We start from the raw sequence: 20,686 nt of genomic DNA, 5'->3' as shown, positions 1-20,686 counted from the left end.
GTCATGTCATTTTGTTGCTAGTTTTCTGCCTGTTTGTCCAATGTAGTGTTTGTTACAGTTCATTTAAAACATACATCCAGAATGATAAGAGAGTCTACATCTGTTATAGATTGAAGGAAACTTCCATTTATTTATTTTATTGCACATTTTCTTTCAGCTTCCTTTCCTGAAAGCATTGAGTCTTGTATTGGTGCAGTCCTATGATAGCTAGGTATTCCCACTTCTTTGCCCAAGTGGGCATTCTTTGTGAAAACCTCAAGAGTAAATGTTGGCACTTTGCAGCAGAGATTTCAAAGCAATCAAGAATAGAAACAAATGCTGATTTCTCTTTTCCATCAGTGAGCTAAAGTGAATCACTATGTCACTGTAGGCAGGCCCAGCTGAAAGCAGAGTATAGGTGCTCTGTAGCACCAACTACTCTCTCTCCCCGATGTCATAAACTCCAAAGCAAATACCCAACTGAGAAATTGCCTCCCTTTTCAGATGGATCTAAATGATTCATTTATATTTTTCTTTTAAAGTAGGGAGTCAGGAGTGACCAGGCAATGATTCAGTTATTTTCCACATCACCGAAGTATATTTACTGGACAGGCATCTTGTTGCTGTTTGTGGAGCCTCACTGCTGCCTAGTCTGGTGACAAACCATTTTGGGATATTCACTCATTTGGTTTAAAAACCATTTTTGGATATTCTGACATGAAAACTGCTAGATAAATTTAAAATTTTGTTTCTTAAACCTGATACAACTTGGAAATATAATGAAAGGAAAAGGAATGTTTATATGGAAAAATTCATAATGTTTGAATTATTTAAAGTGCAGCTACGTAGATTAAAATGATAGCTAACTTACACAAGATTTTGCCAACTGGCCAGAAATTAGGTGAATAAATAGTTAACAATCAATGATTAAAAAAGTAATGTTGTCCAGGACACTGAAAATGGTTGTTAGATCTTTAAAAACAGGAAGAATCTTGGTTTAACAGGTCATCCAAAGGGTGATTGCTTTAATAATGCAGCACTCCTTTGATACACTACATGCACAGGTACTAAAGTGGTGCTGAAAGCCACAACCTTCTGATGCTATAAGAATTTCTGATTGTTACAGTCCATTTACACTCTCGGTTTTGTTTTCCCATGCTTCCAAATGCAAATGAAGCATAAGCATTGTGGTCATTTTATTCACCTTCTAGTTAAACTCTATGTAATTCATTTGGTCCGTTCCACTTACCATGGATTAGAATTCCATCAGTTTTCCAGAGCAATTCAAAGTAAATTATGCAAAAGATTGCGGAATTTCATGTGCAAGTCATGTTCAGCACAGCTGAAGTTTGTGAGAATAATTTCATACTAGTTAAAAGGCACTGTCCTGGAGTCTGCTGTGTTCACAACACTGGTCATGCCCCAAAATGAATTTATCACTGTGGCTAAGTGTGCTTTTTGTGGGCTTTTAAAACCTATTAAAATTAGGCAGCATTCCTTCATTACTGTATAAAAGCATGTGCTTCAATTGATAAACTTTAATTTTCAGGCTCAAGGACTCTGACAGGCAACTTTTAAGAAAGGGGACGAAACGTTTGCAACAAAAACTCCCAGCTCGGCGAACAGAACCACAACAACTTTTAATATTTAAAAAATATCAAATTTACTAACAAACTGACTACACCAGTGAAACTAACAAATGGTTTGCTATAGTTTTAGAGTCATTTTAATTATTCCAGGTTTGTGTAAAGATTTGTAGCTTGGTTGTCAGTTGGGTAGTTGTGGGTATGTTCACTGAGCTGAGAAGTTGATTTGCAGAAGTTCCATCCCCTGTCTAGGTGACAAAGACTATATAGGACAAACAGGTAGACAACTAGCAATCCGCATTCATGAACACCAACTAACCACTAAACACCGCGACCAGTTGTCCCTAGTAGTCATGCACACAGATGACAAGGACCACAAATTTGACTGGGACAACACTACTATAATAGGACAAGCTAAACAGAGGGCAGCCAGAGAATTTCTAGAAGCATGGCACTCATCCATGGGCTCCATCAATAAACACATTGACCAAGACCCGATATACCAACTACTGCAACGAACAACTGGAACCGGCAATTGAAAGCAACAGGAACGGAACCAAATAAATTCTAGAAGACACAGTACAGTGATGTTTCACAGGAGGTTTCAAAGCACTTAAGATGTCACCTAGACAGGGGACGAAACGTCTGCAAATCAATTTCCCAGCTTGGTGAACATACTCACAATTATGGCATCAGTTTAATTATTTCAAAGCAAGTTTCTCAAACAGGTGTATTATTAAAATGTTACTTTTTCATGATAAATCAATTTCAACTGTACTAATGAAACTATATTAGGTGACCACTTTTTTAATATAGCAAGTAATAGTTTTCACTGTAAAGGAGATTACATTTTCAAATGTTGCCTGCAGTGTTAAGAACTATCTTAAGACGGTGATTATGCAAATGAGTTTGAGATCAGGAGCTTGAACCCGAACATTGTTTTGAAAAATTAGCACAATTTGTGCAGAAATTGCAGATTCTGGCTAAAAATGAAACTCTTTCCCAAGCTTTAGGCTTCCATTGGACCTTTAAACAACCCATGTGTGGCCCTCTCTAGCCTTCTGGCCTCTGTGTTATCTAGCTGGATTCATCTGTTGTAATCCAGTTTTCTCCCTGATAACCAACTTGAGCTCCTGCCAGCTAATTGCAATTCCTTGCTTGTATTTGTGCTTATGCAAAAATTAAAATACTTTTCACCTGAGCTATTCTCTGCAATATGTCCAGAGTTTATCAGATTCTAGTTCACACAATCTTGTAAAATAGCAGGCAAAGATGTTGTCTATCTAAACTGGTTAGCCTTCAAAGCCAAGGTTATAATAATAAACAATATCAAATCAACCAAATTATCTTGTCATAAACACACACCGTATCTGCATTTTCATTTTCTAGACTTCTTTTTCCTAATCTTAAAAGAAGTTCACACACACACTTATATATATTACATCTCCAAGAAGCAAGGTACTTCCCAACCAAATAATTACTTTTGAAGTTCAGCTGTACAGGCAAATGGAACAAATCATTTGCAGACACAATTGCCCACAAAGACCAAGTTTATCTACAGTATTTTAAAAATTTTAGTTGAGGGAAGAATGTTGGTCAGTACATTAGAACTCTACTTTTAGTCTTCTGACAGATTTCATATTTGAATAGAGCAGGAATGTAATGCCCTAATTTAAATGTTTCATCTTAAAGATATGGTACGCATTCAGCATTGCATTGATAGATTCTGAAAATTAGTTGATTTGCAATCTTCTAAAGGTGACATTGTTGCTACTGACTCGAGATATCACCCGAACAAATAACAGTACTAAATTTAGAAGCAGTTAAAGATTAGTTTGTTATACTTGATAATTCTTGAGGTAACTTCCAATGTAGATTGCTGAAACATTCATTTGGGAAATTTACTGGGATGGTCAAGGTGAATACTTTATTACAGGCTTTGAAACCATATATTTAGTTGATAAGAGATAAAGTAAAGATTTCCTAGAAAAAGTAATCTGTATTCTTGAAACTTTGTGTAGCACAAGTATTTAACAAAGACTGTTAAATTCACTGATCTGGTATCTTCTTTTACATATTAGAAGATTATCCACTTTCAACTGGGACGTGGGTTTATATTCACCCCAGGCTGAGGGATGAATGTTTTCTTTGTAATTTTGTTCTGAATATACTATGTGAAAGTGAACTTCAGATACTTTAAAACCAATCTGTTGTGATTGTGAAATGTAACTATCCACAATTTGGAACTGACTCAGCTCTCACCTAGAAAAATCATTGATTTGGTGTAAGATGCAAGTAGAAAAAACCTACTGTGGTTTAGAAATAAAGGTGATTTTCTAAAGTTTATTTTAGGACAGCAAGAATAATCCCTTGTCTTGTTTTGCTAATGCTACCTGATCTAAGAAGTTAATATAGTAAGATAAAACAACAGAAGTGTTCCTGTTCCTTGCACTGATCCCTTTCACCTTGATCAATGCTGATTTTTTTTAAAAAATGGAATTTAAATAGGAAATTATTTTAATATCAATCTACTGCCTAATTATCTTAGTGATTGCAACACGAGTGATTTTAACCAGGAAAAGCTTGCAATAACTGTATTCTTCACTAATAGCTCTTTAGACCGTAAGACATAGGAGTGGAAGGCCATTTGGCCCATCGAGTCCAGTCGCCATTTAATCATGGCTGATGGGCATTTCAACTCCACTCACCCGCACTCTCCCCGTAGCCCTTAATTCCTTATGAGAGCAAGAATTTATCATTCTCTGCCTTGAAGATGTTTAACGTACCGGCCTCCACTGTGCTCCATGGCAATGAATTCCACAGGCCCACCACTCTCTAACTGAAGAAATGTCTCCTCATTTCCATTCTAAATTGATCCCCTCTAATTCTAAGGCTGTGCACCTGGGTCCTAGTCTCCCCACCTAATGGAAATAACTTCCCAACGTCCACTCTTTCTAAGCCATGCATTATCTTGTAAGTTTCTATTAGATCTTCCCTCAACCTTCTAAACTCTGATGAATACAATCCTAGGATCCTCAGCCATTCATCATATGTTAGACCTACCATTTCAGGCATCATCCATGTGAATCTCTGCTAACACGCTCCAGTGCCAGTATGTCCTTCCTGAGGTGTGGGGCTCAAAATGAGGCATAGAACATAGAACATAGAAGGATACAGCGCAGTACAGGCCCTTCGGCCCTCGATGTTGCGCCGACCGAATCCTACCTAACCTATACTAGCCCAATAACTTCCAAATGCCTATCCAATGCCCGCTTAAATGACCATAAAGAAGGAGAGTTCACCACTGATACGGGCAGGGCATTCCATGAACTCACAACCCGCTGTGTGAAGAATCTACCCCTAACATCTGTCCTATACCTACCACCCCTTAATTTAAAGCTATGTCCCCTAGTAACACCTGACTCCATTAGCGGTAAAAGGTTCTTAGTATCTACCCTATCTAAACCCCTAATCATCTTATACACTTCTATCAGATCTCCCCTAAACCTTCTCTTCTCCAATGAGAACAGCCCCAAGTGCCTCAGCCTTTCCTCATAAGATTTTCCTACCATTCCAGGCAACATCCTGGTAAACCTCCTCTGCACTCGTTCTAAAGCTTCCACATAACTAGAGCTTTATAAAGTCTCAGAAGCAAATTGCTATTTTAACTTTCAAACTTTTTGAGATAAATGACAACATTACATTTGCTTTCTTAATCACCTTTCGAGAATCCTGGACTAGCACTCCCAGATCCTGTTGTACTTTGGCCTTATGAATTTTCTCACTGTTTAGAAAATAGTCCATGCCTGTATTCCTTTTTTCCAAAGCGCAAGGCCCTGCATTTGCTCACGTTGAATTTCCTCAGCAATTTCCTGGACCACTCTCCAAACTGTCGAAATCTTTCCTCAGCCTCCCCACCTCCTCAGAACTACCTGTTTGTCTGCCTAACTTTGTATCGTTGGCAAACTTGGCCAGAATGCCCCCAGTTCATCCATCCAGATCATTGATATATAAAGTGAACAGCTGTGGCCCTAACACTGAACCCTGCAGGACACCACATGTCACCAGACAAGCCTAATAACAAATATATATCTGACCTGCTTATGATTGTTATGTTTAACTGAAAGTTAGAAGCATTAAATGAACCATACTGTTGCAAGTTATTGTTAACTCTGCATAACAGAGACAGATTTCAACAGACTCCAAAAAAAAAGAACCACTTTAAGCATAAATTCTGTGAGAAGTTTTGCTGCTGGTATTCTGTGTGGACATTTTGATTAGGCAGTAAAATACTGAGTTCCAGCTACAAAGTTTAAATACTCATTCCATTAAAAAATGAAGTTCTGGCTTAAACACTGGCAAAATTTTCAGGCACAGTCTTATCAAGAGAGTGGATTAGCATAATATAGCATATTACTTGTAATACCCTGAGTCCAGACGTAGTAGATCAATTATTTCTCCAAATCATGGAGGAAGAATTGCAGGAACCACATTTTCAATTAACATGGTATGTATTCAAAACTGGCATGAAGAAGTTTGTAATAGGCTGGATCTCGTCAATGTATAGTCATGGCTCATCCACCAGCATCAGCATAAATAGATGAGAATATCTTTGATCTAAAAAAATTGTTGTCCCTAGCTATATGAACCAAATGGAGTGATCAGGCTCACCATCGAGTCTCAGGCTCACCATGTGTAAGCTGCATCTTACTTTACTTAGAAAGTGAGAACTGCAGATGCTTGAAACCAGAGTCTAAAAGTGTGGTGCTGGAAAAGCACAGCCAATGAGACAGCATCCGAGGAGCAGGTGAGTCAACCTTTTGAGCTTAAACTCTTCATCATGAATGTGGGGGATTCCAAGGGGGCTGAGAGGTAAATGGGAGGAGGGTGGGGCTGTGAGGAAGGTAGCTAGGATAGCGATAGGTGGATGAGGTGGGGGTTGATGGTGATAGGTTGGAGTGGAAGGTGGAGTGGATAGGTGGTAAGTAAGATAATAGAACAGTTCAAGAGGGCGGAGCTGTGTTAGAGGTTTGGATCTGCGATGAGGTGAGGAGAGAAGAGACAAAGAAACTGTTGAAAACAACATTGATTCTGTGTGGAGGATGATGCATTGTATCCAAAGGTTGGTGGGGTGGAAGGTGAGGACGGAGGCGGGGGTGGGGGGGGGGCGCTGTCCATGTTGCATTTTGAGGAGTGGGCTTTCAAACGTGGTGCAGAAAGTGGAAGAGATGCGCTAGAGGGCATTGTTGACCACATGGGAGGGGAAATTTGGAGGCCATCTGGGATGTGCTGGGGTGGAATTCGTCCTTCTGGGAAGACAGGACGCCAGCTTGCAGAAGTTTCAGAGAACATCTCTGGGATACATGCACTGAACAACCCCACTGCCCTGTTGCTGATCACTCCTCCTCCCATTTCGCCAAGGACATGCAAGTCCCGGTCCTTTTCTACGGCCAAATCCTAGCCATTGGATGACTGGAGGAAGAACACCTCATCTTCCACATAGGGACCCTGTAACCACACAGAATCAATGTCAATTTCACTAGTTTCCTCATCTCGTCTCCCCCCACCTTACCTCAGATTCAACCCTGCAACCCGGCACCGCCCTCTTGAACTGTCCTACCTGTCAATCTTCCTTCCTACCTATCTGCTCCACCTCCTCTCCGACCTTTTGCCATTATTCCCCACCTTCATCCAACTATTGCATTCCTATATACTTTCCCCTTCCTCTCCCCCAGCCACACCCCCTCCCATTTATCTCTCAGCCTGCTTGGGGACCCCCGTATTCCTGATGAAGAGCTTATGGTCGAAACATCAACTCTCCTGCGCCTCGGATGCTGCCTGACTGGTTTAAAAACAGTTATTGCTATAGAGATTTTTAGGATTAACAAAAGTCTATTGGAAGTTAAAAGCTACCAAATCAAATACTTGATGCACTATTCAACTGAATAGATAACTGGCCGGATTAAGAATAAGTTGCAGGGGTAAAAATACATGCTCTATTTTCCATTCCATTAAATTTAATATTAGACAAGACAGATGACAAGTAGCTGAACCACTACTAACATTTTTGTGCCCAGATTGAAATTTGAATTTTATTCCCAATAGAAACAGTGTAAGTTGTGATATGGAATAAAAATAGCTGAAGAACTATATTATTCTTTTTCCCAGCAGAATGATCATGTTACTGGCATCTACTGATAGTTTCATTCATTTTTGTTTTACAATTTATGTTTTCTCTGGAGATATATAAAATATGCTGAAATGGTATTTTATTTATAATGGCAACATAAATTTTGAAGCCTAGCCTTTTTTTGCATATATGCTGCACCAGAGCAATTCATATCATGTGTGAATTTATTTATTTGACACTAAAGGATCATGTATAAATTTTGTTATGAATATATTGCTCCTATAAATGACTTTATGCTACACTTAAGTTCTTGGATTGCCTCCTCACTGTGCCTGCTACAGGACCACCCAAACAGACTGTGCTGACCATAAATGCAAAGTGGATCAAAGACAAGCAGAAGTTTTTCTTGTGTGTGGGCTGCATGGCTGAAGACTTCTTGCACTGCCAGTTAAATGATGGTTCAAATGGATTCAATGATAACTCTCAAAAGGAAATTGGATGAATACTTGAGGTGTAAAAAATTGTTGTGCTAAGGAGAAAGAGCAGGATTGAACTAATTGGATCACACTTCAGAGAAGTCACAGGTCCAGTGACATGAATGGACTCTTCTGTGCTATGCATTCTAAAACTGGTTTTCAATTGCTGGGTTGGAGTCCTATCACCACTTAAATAGTTAATTGAATTCAGCAAGAATCTTAGAAATCTAGTATACTTGTGCCAGCTCTAGCACTTCAGCTGCTATTATCTACTCTAATCCTATTTTCCTTTTATCTGCATCCTTTACATTTTTCTTTAAATGTTCAGACCAATTTCTTCTTTAAATCATTACAGACAAATTCAATATCCACTTGTGGTAAAGTATTCAATTTTCTACTAATATTTGAACTCAACTCTTGTAATATGCTATTTTGTGGACAGTCCATGTCTATGCATCCATATTGATGAATTCACTCCTTTCTGTCTCAACCCCTTCCATTATTTTGAATAGCTACAGTAGATCTTGCTTTCTGTGCCGAAGTGGGAAAAAAAGCCCAAATGCTGAGCTTAACATTGTGGGTTTTGCAACACATTTTATTACAATCAATTCTCAAAGAAGCTAACTAATTTTTAAATATTCAAAGATTTTTTTATTTATCTACCACTTTTCTATCAGCCAACTCACTCAACTCACATCTATTGGAACCATTTACCAGCTAGTCCTGCCTGGCTTGTTGACCCTGCTGGCACATTACTCAATCCTACTAAGATGAGGTTACTCCTGCTCATTGTCCTTATCCTTCTCCTCAGAAGACTGCTGTTCTTCTCTCAACGTTTCAGTGCCCATCCCACACCCTCTTGCTCTACTCCAGTTGTGCAAGCACAGTGTGCAAGGAATATACAGCACACTCCACCTGAATGGTACTGTACTACAAGAACCCTCTCAGACCAATCCAAGAATTATTGTGAATCTTTGAAATTCTTTACCCTAGAGAATTGAGGATACTCACTTGTTGAGTGCATTAAAGTTGTGAGTGGTAGATTTTCAAAAATTCTTTGGGTACCAAGGGATGTGGGAAAAGGTGGGAAAAGTGAAGGTGAGGTTGACAATCCGCCATCATTTTATTAAATATTAGTGCAGCTTGAGGAGCCATTTGGCTTACTACGCCTCTCATTATCATGTTCTTGTATCTTTTAACTAAACCTTTTCCTTTAGGGTATGAAAAATAGAATCATAGAGATGTACATCATGGAAACAGATCCTTCAGTCCAACTTGTCCATGCCCACCAGATATCCTAAGGTAATCTAGTCCCATTTACCAGCATTTGACCTATAATCCCTCTAAATCCTTCCTCTTCATATACCCATCCAGTTGCCTTTTAAGTGTTGTAATTACACCAGCCTCCATCCCATTCTCTGGCACCTTATTCTTTTCGTGCACCATCCTCTGCATGAAAAAGTTTGCCCTAGGTCCCTCTTAAATCGTTTCCCTCTAACCTTAAACCTATGCCTTCTAGTTTTGGACTCCCTTACCCTGGGGAAAGGTCCTTGGCTAATCAACCTAGACATGCACCTCCTGATTTTATAAACCTCAATAAGATCATTCTTCAGCCTCCAATGCTCCAGGGAAAATAGCCCCAGCCTTTCAGCCTCTCCCTACAGCTCAAACCCTCCAGTCCTGGCAGCATCCAGATAAATCTTTTCTGAACCCATTCGAGTTGAATGCAGTATTCCAAAAGTGGCCTAATCAATATTCTGGTAAAAAATGAGGTCTGCAGATGCTGGAGATCAAAGCACAGCAGGCCAGGCAGCATCTCAGGAATAGAGAATTCGACGTTTCGAGCATAAGCCCTTCATCAGGAATCAATATTCTGGACAACCGCAACATGACATCTCAACTCCTATACTCAATGCACTGACCAATAAAGGCAAGCATATCAAATGCTGCCTTCAGTACTCTGTCTGCCTGTGACTCCACCTTCAAGTAACTATGAACCTGCACCCCAAGGTCTCTTTGATCAGTGATAATCCTCAGGACTCTACCTTTAATCGTATACATCCTGCACTGATTTGCATTACTAAAAGGCAACACCTCACATTTATCTAAGTTAAATTCCACCTGCCACTCCTCAGCCATTCAGCCCATCTGATCAAAGTCCCTTTGTACTTTGCCTTTCTAAATACATGTAAATCCTGTCCCTCAGAATCCCTGCCAACAACTTGACCACCACTGATGTCAGACTCACCAATCTATAGTTCCCTTGCTTTTCCTTACCATCTTTCTTAAATAATGGCACTAAATTAGCAACTCTCCAGTCTTTCAGCACCTCACCTGTGGCAATCGATGATACAAATATCACGGCAAGGGTCCCAGAAATCACTTCCCTAGCTTCCCACAAATTTCTAGGATACATTTGGAACATGGAACAGCAGACCTTTCACCATAACTCTTTTATATGACGTTAGTCTTGTTGCCTTTTGGCATATGACAAGACCATGTGATGTGACAACGCAGTGTGTGTGTACCATAAGCTTTATCTAAACGAATAAACTGTTTCAGAAAACTGTGTGGGCAGCATAACAGCTGCAAATTTTAAAGCAACCGGGTTTGTGGTCTGGAAATATTCAAACAGGAAATAGCCATATAAGAATAAATTTGCTTTTAAGTTGTTCTAAAATTCATTTGGCATGGCTTTCTTTACAGCTTTTTATTTCCAGAAATTGTATCCTTCACAGTCTAGCAGCATTGTGACATTCTCTGGGCAGCATTATATGGTTAAGGTGGACTGTTCAATCAGATTACAAGACAGTCTTGCAGCCCCAACAGTACCAAAGTACAATAGTGGCCAAAACCGCAAGTAGCCCCAGGATGAAAGCCCCAGTGGATGAAGTTTGGACCCAGGTAAATCAGGCCAATTGGACAGGGAGAGTTTGAGTTCTTGGGCAAGGCAGGGTAAAGTGATGGGCCGAAAGTGCAAGGATGGAGGAAGGAAAAGGGGAGAGACAAAGAGTATCTCTAAAGATAGTATCCATTTTTCTTCCTCCCCTTTTAAAAACTTTTCTTAATAGATGAGCTGCTCACTCCACTCCTGCTTGCTTGTGCATGTCAACTGTTTTATGATGTAGCATAATATTGGGGTCAATTGACCATGTTAAATTATTATTTATTTAAATATTATAAATAAGACAGGCTGCTGGTTTTGGCAGTACTCAGTCCCCTGTATAATGTGGATCAGCTTGGGAATGAGTGGCAAGGTCATGGGCTAGCTACCTGACCTATTTTGTGTGTCACCGCACTGAAAACATGTCCTATATAAATGTTTTTACATCATGGGGTTGACATTTACAAAATTGCATTGAAAACGTGAATTTCAGTTATTCTTTATCTGAAGGTTATTGTTGGAACTTCTACTGCTATCCACAAATAATCTGAACATGATAGGAAGGTAATGACATTTACTGAAAATATCAACTTAGTGTCATGACCAACCCAGGAAAATACACTAAACTACCGGAAATCAGAGGGAGGATCATTGTGGGGGATGTCACATTAAGAGAATAAGCAGATGGTGTACTTGAACCGTGAAGTAGCATGTGACCAGAATTCAGTAGCATGAGTGTAGCTGTTTCTGAGTGAAGATGGTTATTGAATCACTAAAGTAGATCCATTCATTGAGTTATTCTGTACATTTATTTATTGTAGTCGTTAAGTAAATTAAATATACTTATATTTGATCATTTCTTCAGTGATTGGTGATTGACAGTTGTTTGGAGCACAGTCTCTCTGCATAAACACACACATGATCTGTGTAGTGCAGCTTGATAACAAAGTTTGAGATGATCTAGGTTCTTGAATTTGAATAATTTCCTATTTGTACTGTGGAGCATCCCTATTTCAGAGGGGATGTTCATGAAGGTAGGATGAATGTTGTGGTAAATAAGTTGGAGAAGAGTCTCCACTAGTGGCCTTGTTGATTTCTAGCTGTCAGATAGACTTTTCAACCTCACAATAAACTGGGTTATGATGAGATGGTGGGGGATAATATGTTTTATGATATGATTTGAGTAGACTAAAGTTGAGAACCAGGCTTCAGTTAAGGTTGACTGGGTCTTAATTGAGGAAATCCACAAAGTGCTCCACCCTATGAGTGCTGACTGCCTGTTTGTCTTTGACCTATGTCACTCTGTTTTTAACTCTACGTGAGATGGATTCTGGTTGCTTGGGCTACAGATAATTTTTGCTGCATTGAAGAATCTATGCATATTATGGCTGTTGGTGAGTTGCTGAATTTTCTGTGCTCTTTCCGTCCATCATCTGTTCGCGAAGTTATAGTTTTGTTGTTGGACCTTTTGCCTTCATTTGTTGTAGATTTGTTTTCCTTCCCTTGAAGTTTGGTGAAGGTTCCAGGTTCGTTACACTTGCCTTTTATTTGGTCTGGGATCTCCTAGTTGTTCTTCTCGTACCCCTGGTAAGAAACCAGTATTATCTTTACTGGTGTTGATTATGATGATTTGAAGGGCATTCTGGATATTCTGTGCTTCCTGCTTGGTAGCATGGTCAGGTTTACTATGAAGTACTGAGTGAGTCAGTTTTCTTCACAAAATTGTCAAGTATATGAACATTTACTTTCTTGCAGCTGTTTTTCTGCTACTTCTGCCATTTTGTTTAGCCAGGCTGATGGAAGTCGTAGACCAAATGAGGCAATGGTTGCTCCAACAGTTTACAGCTTCTGTCAAAATGTGAATGATTGAACATCCTGATGCCCCTCACTTGGATCATGATGTAGTTAAACAGATGTCCATATCTGAAGCGAGTGTGTTGCCATGGATTTTAGATTTGCCTCTGATGAAGTAGTGTGTCACCTTTGACCAGACCATGTTGTCGGCATTACCATTAGTGCAAATTTGTATTGAGGCTTGGCATTGGAGTGAGGATGTTGGTTATGGGATGAGAAGGTTTTTCTGGAAAAAGAATTAAGTATGTAGATAACCAGGGCATGGAAGAGGGTTTCACCAGCTGGTAGACTGGGATGTAGTAGAGATGGACCATGTTATGGAGGTGGAAGAAGTTGGTCTTTGTGAATGAGAGAGAATGTAGTTCCTTTCATAATTAAAGTTCATTTTGAATCCTATGTGTTTTTGGCCATAATACAATACAATGTGTCTGACAGATTGGGTTGTATCACTCTATTTCTTCTTTTAGCTACTCCAGCAGCAGCTACATTTATTTTTCATTGGTGTATGCTGAAAACTTGCATTGATGTTGAGATTTTTATGAAGAGAATTTTAAAAATCAGATAATTATTTAAAATGCTTGTGGCAAGTTTTGAAAGCTTTTGCAAATGATCACTAATGAAAAGTTGACAAGTGTGTTTCTTAGAGAATGAATTGGCAGAAATTGGCACTCATAATTGGGCAAGATTTAAAATGTGATCTCTTGACAGAGGTGGTCCATATTAATAAAATTGTTGAGCTGATCAAAATTCTGAAAGATTTATTTTCTTTTACACTATTGACCCAATTATAAGATCTTCTGAATCAATTTGAATTGGATATGTCATGGTTTTTCAGAGTCAAGATTACAGTGGTACTGGAAAAGCACAGCAAGTCAGGCAGCATCCGAGGAGCAGGAAAAATCGATGTTTCGGGCAAAAACCCTTCATCAGGAATTCATATTTAATTGACCAAACTGGACTTTTTCATTTTGGACTGTAATTTTTCAACCTAACCTACCTGGTTTGCCAAACACTTGTCAAGATCAGCTCTTGCCAGAATTATGGCACATTAGGTATAGGAGTGGAAAATGTCACATATTTTCATTTTTTTTCTATCCCACGTTTTAAAATACTTTTTAAAATAATGACCCCTTTGATCAAGCTTTGTTAATAAGAATCCAGAGAAAGTATATTCCTGTCAGGGTGAAAGGGAAGGCTGGCAGGTATAGGGAATGCTGGATGACTAAAGAAATTGAGGGTTTGGTTAAGAAAAAGAAGGAAGCATATGTCAGGTATAGACAGGATAGATCGAGTGAATCCTTAGAAGAGTATAAAGGAAGTAGGAGTATACTTCAGAGGGAAATCAGGAGGGCAAAACGGGGACATGAGATAGCTTTGGCAAGTAGAAGTAAGGAGAATCCAAAGGGTTTTTACAAATATATTAAGGACAAAAGGGGATTGATGAGGGCAGAGCAGTAGATGTGATCTATATGGACTTCAGTAGAGCGTTCAACAAGGTTCCCCATGGGAGACTGATTAGCAAGGTTAGATCTCATGGAATACAGGGAGAACTAGCCATTTGGATACAGAACTGGCTCAAAGGTAGAAGACAGAGGATGGTGGTGGAGAGTTGTTTTTCAGACTGGAGGCCTGTGACCAGTGGAGTGCCACAAGGATCGGTGCTGGGTCCTCTACTTTTTGTCATTTACATAAATGATTTGGATACGAGCATAAGAAGTACAATTAGTAAGTTTGCAGATGACACCAAAATTTGAGGTGTAGTGGACAGCGAAGAGGGTTACTTCAGATTACAACAGGATCTGGACCAGATGGGCCAATAGGCTGAGAAGTGGCAAATGGAGTTTAATTCAGATAAATGCAAGGTGCTGCATTTTGGGAAAGCAAATCTTAGCAGGACTTATACACTTAATGGTAAGGTCCTAGGGAGTGTTGCTGAACAAAGAGACCTTGAAGTGCAGGTTCATAGCTCCATGAAAGTGGAGTCGCAGGTAGATAGGATAGTGAAGAAGGCATTTGGTATGCGTTCCTTTATTGGTCAGAATATTGAGTACAGGAGTTGGGAGGTCATGTTGCGGCTGTACAGGACATTGTTTAGGCCACTATTGAATACTGTGTGCAGTTCTGGTCTCCTTCCTATTGGAAAGATGTTGTGAAACTTGAAAGGGTTCAGAAATGATTTATGAGGATGTTACCAGGGTTGGAGGATTGGAGCCATAGGGAGGGGCTGAACAGGCTGGGGCTGTTTTCCCTGGAGCGTCAGAGGCTGAACGGTGACCTTATAGAGGTTTACAAAATTATGAGGGGCATGGATCGGATAAATAGACAAAGTCTTTTCCCTGGGATTGGGGATTCCAGAACTAGAATGAATAGGTTTAGGGTAAGAGGGGAAGATATAAAAGAGACCTAAGGGGCAACTTTTTCACACAGAGGGTGGTACATTATGGAATGAGCTGCCAGAGGATGTGGTGGAGGCTGGTACAATTGCAACATTTGAGGCATTTGGATGGGTATATGAACAGAAAGGGTTTGGAGGGATATGGGCCAGGTACTGGCAGGTGGGACTAGATTGGGTTGGGATATCTGATCGGCATGGACAGGTTGGACCGAAGGGTCTGTTTCCATTCTGTACATCTCTATGACTCTAAATGCAGAAAGGGTGTGGATAGATATGTGGTAAATGCATTTCATTTCTGGCAAATGTAAGGGAAAATGAACTTGAGGTGTATCATTCAAAACCTATATTCACTGGAGTAAAGTAACAGAGAGATTTAAAAGTGGAAACATAGAGACTTTAAATGTAAGATTTAATACAAAAAGATAAGTGGAAGAAGAAATGATGGAATGCATTGACTTGGCTTCAGTAGTCATGTTGAAAAGGGAATTAGGTAAACATTTGACAAAATGGTAAAGCACGTGATGAAAGAGCAGGGAACTGAGGTTAGAACAGACCGTTCTGATGTACAGGAACAATATATCAAATGACCTCATTCTTAACTAAAATGTCATGTGTTAATAGTATGCGAAAAGGTTGAGAATAAAACTGGAACAATTAAGTATTATTTTGGGAATTTGCTTTTTTGGTTGTTTCATATCTGGATTTTCAACAGTATTTGTTTTGCAGCTGAAGAATCAGAAAGCAGTGAAAATAGTACAGATGAGGATGAGGAATTTACTTTTAAAAATATGTCAAATAAAAAGAAGAAAAAGGATAAAATTAAAACACAAAGCAAAAAGGAGAAAAAATCTTCAAAACTCAACAACATTCCTACAGGTAGGTTCTACTGACCATTGCAAATAATTGTGTTTAACAAAACTTGTGCTGTAAATTATAGAGCAAGGTCATTGTGAATTCTGTAATGCAGTTAACAGTGGAATGATTATGGAATATTTGTATATCAGCAATTATTAACAGGCTTCCAGCATCAAGTGCAACATTCTTCTTGAAGCTATCAGAGATATTCCATTTATTTGTAGCACTCTGTTTAATTGATTCAATGACATTTAGCAAAAATGAAGCAAAGTTTATTTGTTAAAAGTCAATTTCTTTAAAAAAAAATCAGACTTGATGTATTAGTTTCCTGTCAAAACTATTGAGATTTTAAAAACTCTTCACTTCTAACTGAAACAATTGAATTATGTTTTAGGGTTAAGTAAAATCATATTTATTTTAAAAAAAAGCAAATTTGTTGAACAATTTATTGCAAAGTTAATAGTTTAGAAGTTAGCAATAAATCCTTAAAAACTGCATCCTGATGTTTGGAACTGCAGAAGTACAAATAAATCCCACATTTATTCTGATTCTAGAGTGTGCCACTTATGCTATATGGGCCAAAGAAGACCATGTACTCAATTAGTTCATTCCATCTCAGCTATATTTGTAATTAAGTGCAAATTACTGAGTTAAGAAATGGCTAAAAGTATAGATAAAAGGAGACTGGTATAACCACAATTAAAAGGGATAATTTGGCAGATTTCTTCAAACATATTTTATGTATGTTATTTGTTGCATTTAAATATTTGAGCACATTTAAGGAGTAGGGAACAAATTGTAAACCTGCTGAATAAAAGTAAATCTCTGAATGTGCTAGAAAACTAGTCGGATTTGATGTCTTCCAAAGTACTCCCAAGAAAAGTCATATGATCTTGATTTCGAAGTCCTAGTGTGATGCAAAATACTTTACAAATAAGAAGTAAGGATGCTTAAAGACAAATGGTAGATTTAAGAGTATAAAAGAAAGCTTGAAACGAAACTCCTTGATTGTTGAGAAATGTGTACTGGAGAATAGAGGACTAATTTGAATTTTTAATATCTATTCTTCTAAGTCCATCTGTCTTATTCAAGTTTTGATATACTGCAACAAAGTGGTTTGGATCAAGTTCACTTTTGCTGATCTTCTATGTATCGTTACCAAATTCGGTCAAGTCATTGTGGGTATATTCTGAATGGACCAGCTACTACTATAAACTGACAGAAAACAACAGTGCTGTTTTATGCACTTCTGTGATCTAATCATAAAATTTCAAAGGATATCGACAAAAGGGAACAGTGGAACTTATAATATTTTGACATTTGTTCCTGTAGCTGCAGCTCCAGTAAAAAGCAAGCCTTTATTATTGGAAGAGATGCCAGCTTCTCCATCACCTTCTAAATCATTACACGAATCAAACCCTTCCACTGGAATGAAAAAACCAAAGTGGACGCCACCAGGTATGTGTCTGTTATCTGATAAACAGATTTTACTTTCTAAATTACATCACAAAACACATGTTTAATGAGATCAATTTTGAATCCATTTAACTTTAACTTTTATTTAAGATTTCAATAACTTTGACAGCCTCAAGGGAAATAAGTAATGTTAAGAATTTTCAAATGAAAACATTGACTCCCAATCAAAAATTCAAAATTGGTGAAATTAGAATAATTCCATGTAATTAACTTTTACTTTGGTATTGGAATGATGAGAATAATTTCATTTCCAACAGATTAATAGAATAGTTACAGGGTAGAATGAGGCCATTTTGTCCTGTCATGTCCATGTCATGTCTCTGCACGGATAACTCTGTTAGCCCCACTTCCCTACAACCTGCAAAATCTTTCTGCTCTGATGTTATCTAATTTCCTTTATAAGGTCAAAATGGGTGCTGCCTCCACTGCACTTTCAGGTAGTACATTCTAGCTCCAAACTACAAGGTGCACAAAACATTTTCCTCATCACATTTTCTTTTGCCAGTCATCTTAAATTGGTGTCTTCTTCATCAAGAACTTTTGCCATGCAAACACAATACCCAGTTTCTCCTCATTTGCTGTCTAAACCTGTCATAATTTGAATAGCTCTATCAAACTGCTTCCCAACTTTCTCAAAATAAAACAGCTGGAGCTTCTCCATTTTATCCATGTAGCTTAAACTCCTTTTCTTGAGAATTATTCTTATGAGCTTTTTCTGTTACTTTCCAATGCTTTCATTTTAACTTTTTATAAAACTTATGAGCACACAGATAAAGAACCAAGAACTAGACCACTTCACCCCCTCAAGTTGGATCTGCCATTAACCAAAGTCATGACTAATTCGATCAATATACATTCTCACCTACCACCATTATCTTTTTAACCCCTGACTTATCAAGAATCTATCTACCTCTGTTTTTAAAATATTCAAGAACTCTGCTTCCATGGCCTTTTGAGGAAGAGAGTTGAAAGACTTGCCAGTCTGTGTGAGAAACAAATTCTCCTCTTCTCTGTCTTAAATGGTGGCTTATGATTCTAGATACTCTCACAAGCAGAAATATCCTTATTACATGTACCCTGTCAAGACTCTTCAGGATCTTATATGTTTCAGTCAACTCTTTGCTTACTCACCTAAGCTCCAGAAGATATAAATCTAGCCTGTCCATCCTTTTCTCAGAAAACATTCCAGCAATTAATCTAGTTAATCTTTTCTGAACTGCTTCCAATGTATTTACAACTGTCCTAAATAAAAAGATCAATACTGTATGTAGTAATCCACATATGGTCTCATCAGTGGCCTGAAGCATAACCTCCCTGCTCTTGTATTCAGTTCTCCTTACAACAACATTCTATTAGCTTTCCTGATTCCTAGCGGTACCTGCATACTAATCTTTTGTGATTCATTCACTAGGACACAGATTCCTTTGCATCTCAGAGCTCTGCAATCTCTCACTATTTTGATATTCTGCTTTTTATTGTTCATGCTGAAATGAACAATTTATGTTCTACCACATTTTATTCAATGTGCTAGACCTTTGCTCTCTCATTTTACTTATTTATATTCCTTTGTATTTCCTTTTATCCTCTTCACAACTGAATTTCCTACCTGTCTTTATGTCATCATCAAATGTATCAACCCTACCTTTTGTTCCCTCATTCATATCATTTCTATAAATTGTAAAATATTGAGTTCCCAGCACTGATGCTTTGTAGCATAGCGCTCATTAATCTTGATAACTAGTAAATGACTCATTTATGATTACTTTCTGTTTCCTGTTAACTTGCCAAACTTCTATCCATGCCAATATTATTACCCCGACATCATTATCTTTTATTTTTTCAGAATAACCTTTAATGTGGCACTTTATCCAATGAATTCTGGAAATCCAAATACAGTGCATTTACTGGTTCTGCATGATCCACAGCATGTTACTTCCTCAAAGAACTCCAATAACCTCAACATGTTGGACAATCATGCTCCTGTCCTCCTTACCTCTGGGTTCCCTTATCTGTCTCAGTTGGAGTCACACACCTCTGTCCCTGAACATTGACTGAATCAAAAACCCTGTCCTAAGTAACAAATTGCCTCCTGATACAAAAATTCCAGATATCTCCCCATCCCAGACATGTCTTAGCATTTGTGTAATTTAGCCTCTAATTCACATTTTTTGAGCCGAAGCTGCTCAAACTTCAATACTTATTGTTGATGTATTAGCCCTGGATGATGTCGGCATCCAGGAGCTCCCACATGCTGTAGCTCTGACACATCACCTATTTTTAATGTGTTCTAAATAACTAATTTATTCCATTATACATTTACCTTTTTGTATATTTTATTAACCTTACCACTACTTGGTACACTATTTTGAATGTTATAATAAAAATAAAGTTTAGTCACTTACAAAATTATCAAATAACTAGCTTCTTCTCCTGTAGCAGAATAAGAAACGACTCCTGGAAGCTGAACAACTTAATAAAGCAAAACAAAGGAGAACCTCCTTTCCTTCCTGTTCAATTCCCAGCACTCTACTGTAAGTCACAGTTGAGTGCTAAGTTGTACTAAATTGGCTAGTTTTATGTTTGTAACACAAGGAGCCAAAGCTGATACAGTTACAGAACAAGTTTCAGCAGCTGCTTCAATTACAAAACCTAGTTGCTCGTCCACTAAAAATCTTGCTTAAAGTTGGGGATTTCTGAATTTAAATGATAGCTTTAATGTTAACTACAAACAAAATTAGATTTGCAAAAATAAAATGATTCTGTTACCAACTACAAACAAAATTAGATTTGCAAAAATAAAATGATTGTTACCGACTGACAGTTAAATAAATGTGACATTGTGAAACCTTGCAGCAAGAGTTTCTCTTTAGCTCATTCTGAGAAGCTAGCAAATAAAAATCTAAAATTCTATAAATTTATCGTTGCTAGGAATGTAATATATTTAGTTTGCTTTATAATTGTGGGCAGAGGAATTTATAATGGAAGAAGTTGACAGTGTATGTAAGAATATCTTCTATAGCGATATGTGGGTAGAGATTAAATAAGAGAAAT

The 20,686-nt window shown here is 38.1% G+C and overlaps 2 protein-coding genes across 8 annotated transcripts in view; one reads left to right on the top strand and one right to left on the bottom strand.

Moving 5' to 3' along the window:
* The window catches only part of c23h12orf4 (chromosome 23 C12orf4 homolog), a 172,068-nt gene that overhangs the window by 89,317 nt on the left and 62,065 nt on the right, over nucleotides 1–20,686 (bottom strand). The window lies entirely within an intron of this gene.
* The window catches only part of rad51ap1 (RAD51 associated protein 1), a 57,323-nt gene that overhangs the window by 35,136 nt on the left and 1,501 nt on the right, over nucleotides 1–20,686 (top strand). Inside the window, exons 6-7 of the mRNA XM_060842887.1 lie at nucleotides 16,031–16,180; nucleotides 17,492–17,617. Of these exons, the coding sequence (XP_060698870.1) occupies nucleotides 16,031–16,180; nucleotides 17,492–17,617 (276 nt within the window). The remainder of the gene's footprint in view (nucleotides 1–16,030; nucleotides 16,181–17,491; nucleotides 17,618–20,686) is intronic.

The sequence above is a fragment of the Hemiscyllium ocellatum genome, chromosome 23, assembly GCF_020745735.1.
Source record: "Hemiscyllium ocellatum isolate sHemOce1 chromosome 23, sHemOce1.pat.X.cur, whole genome shotgun sequence".
NCBI classification, from domain to species: Eukaryota; Metazoa; Chordata; class Chondrichthyes; order Orectolobiformes; family Hemiscylliidae; genus Hemiscyllium; species Hemiscyllium ocellatum.
Note: the sequence above shows the minus strand (reverse complement) of the source record. Positions and strands in the feature narration are given on the sequence as shown.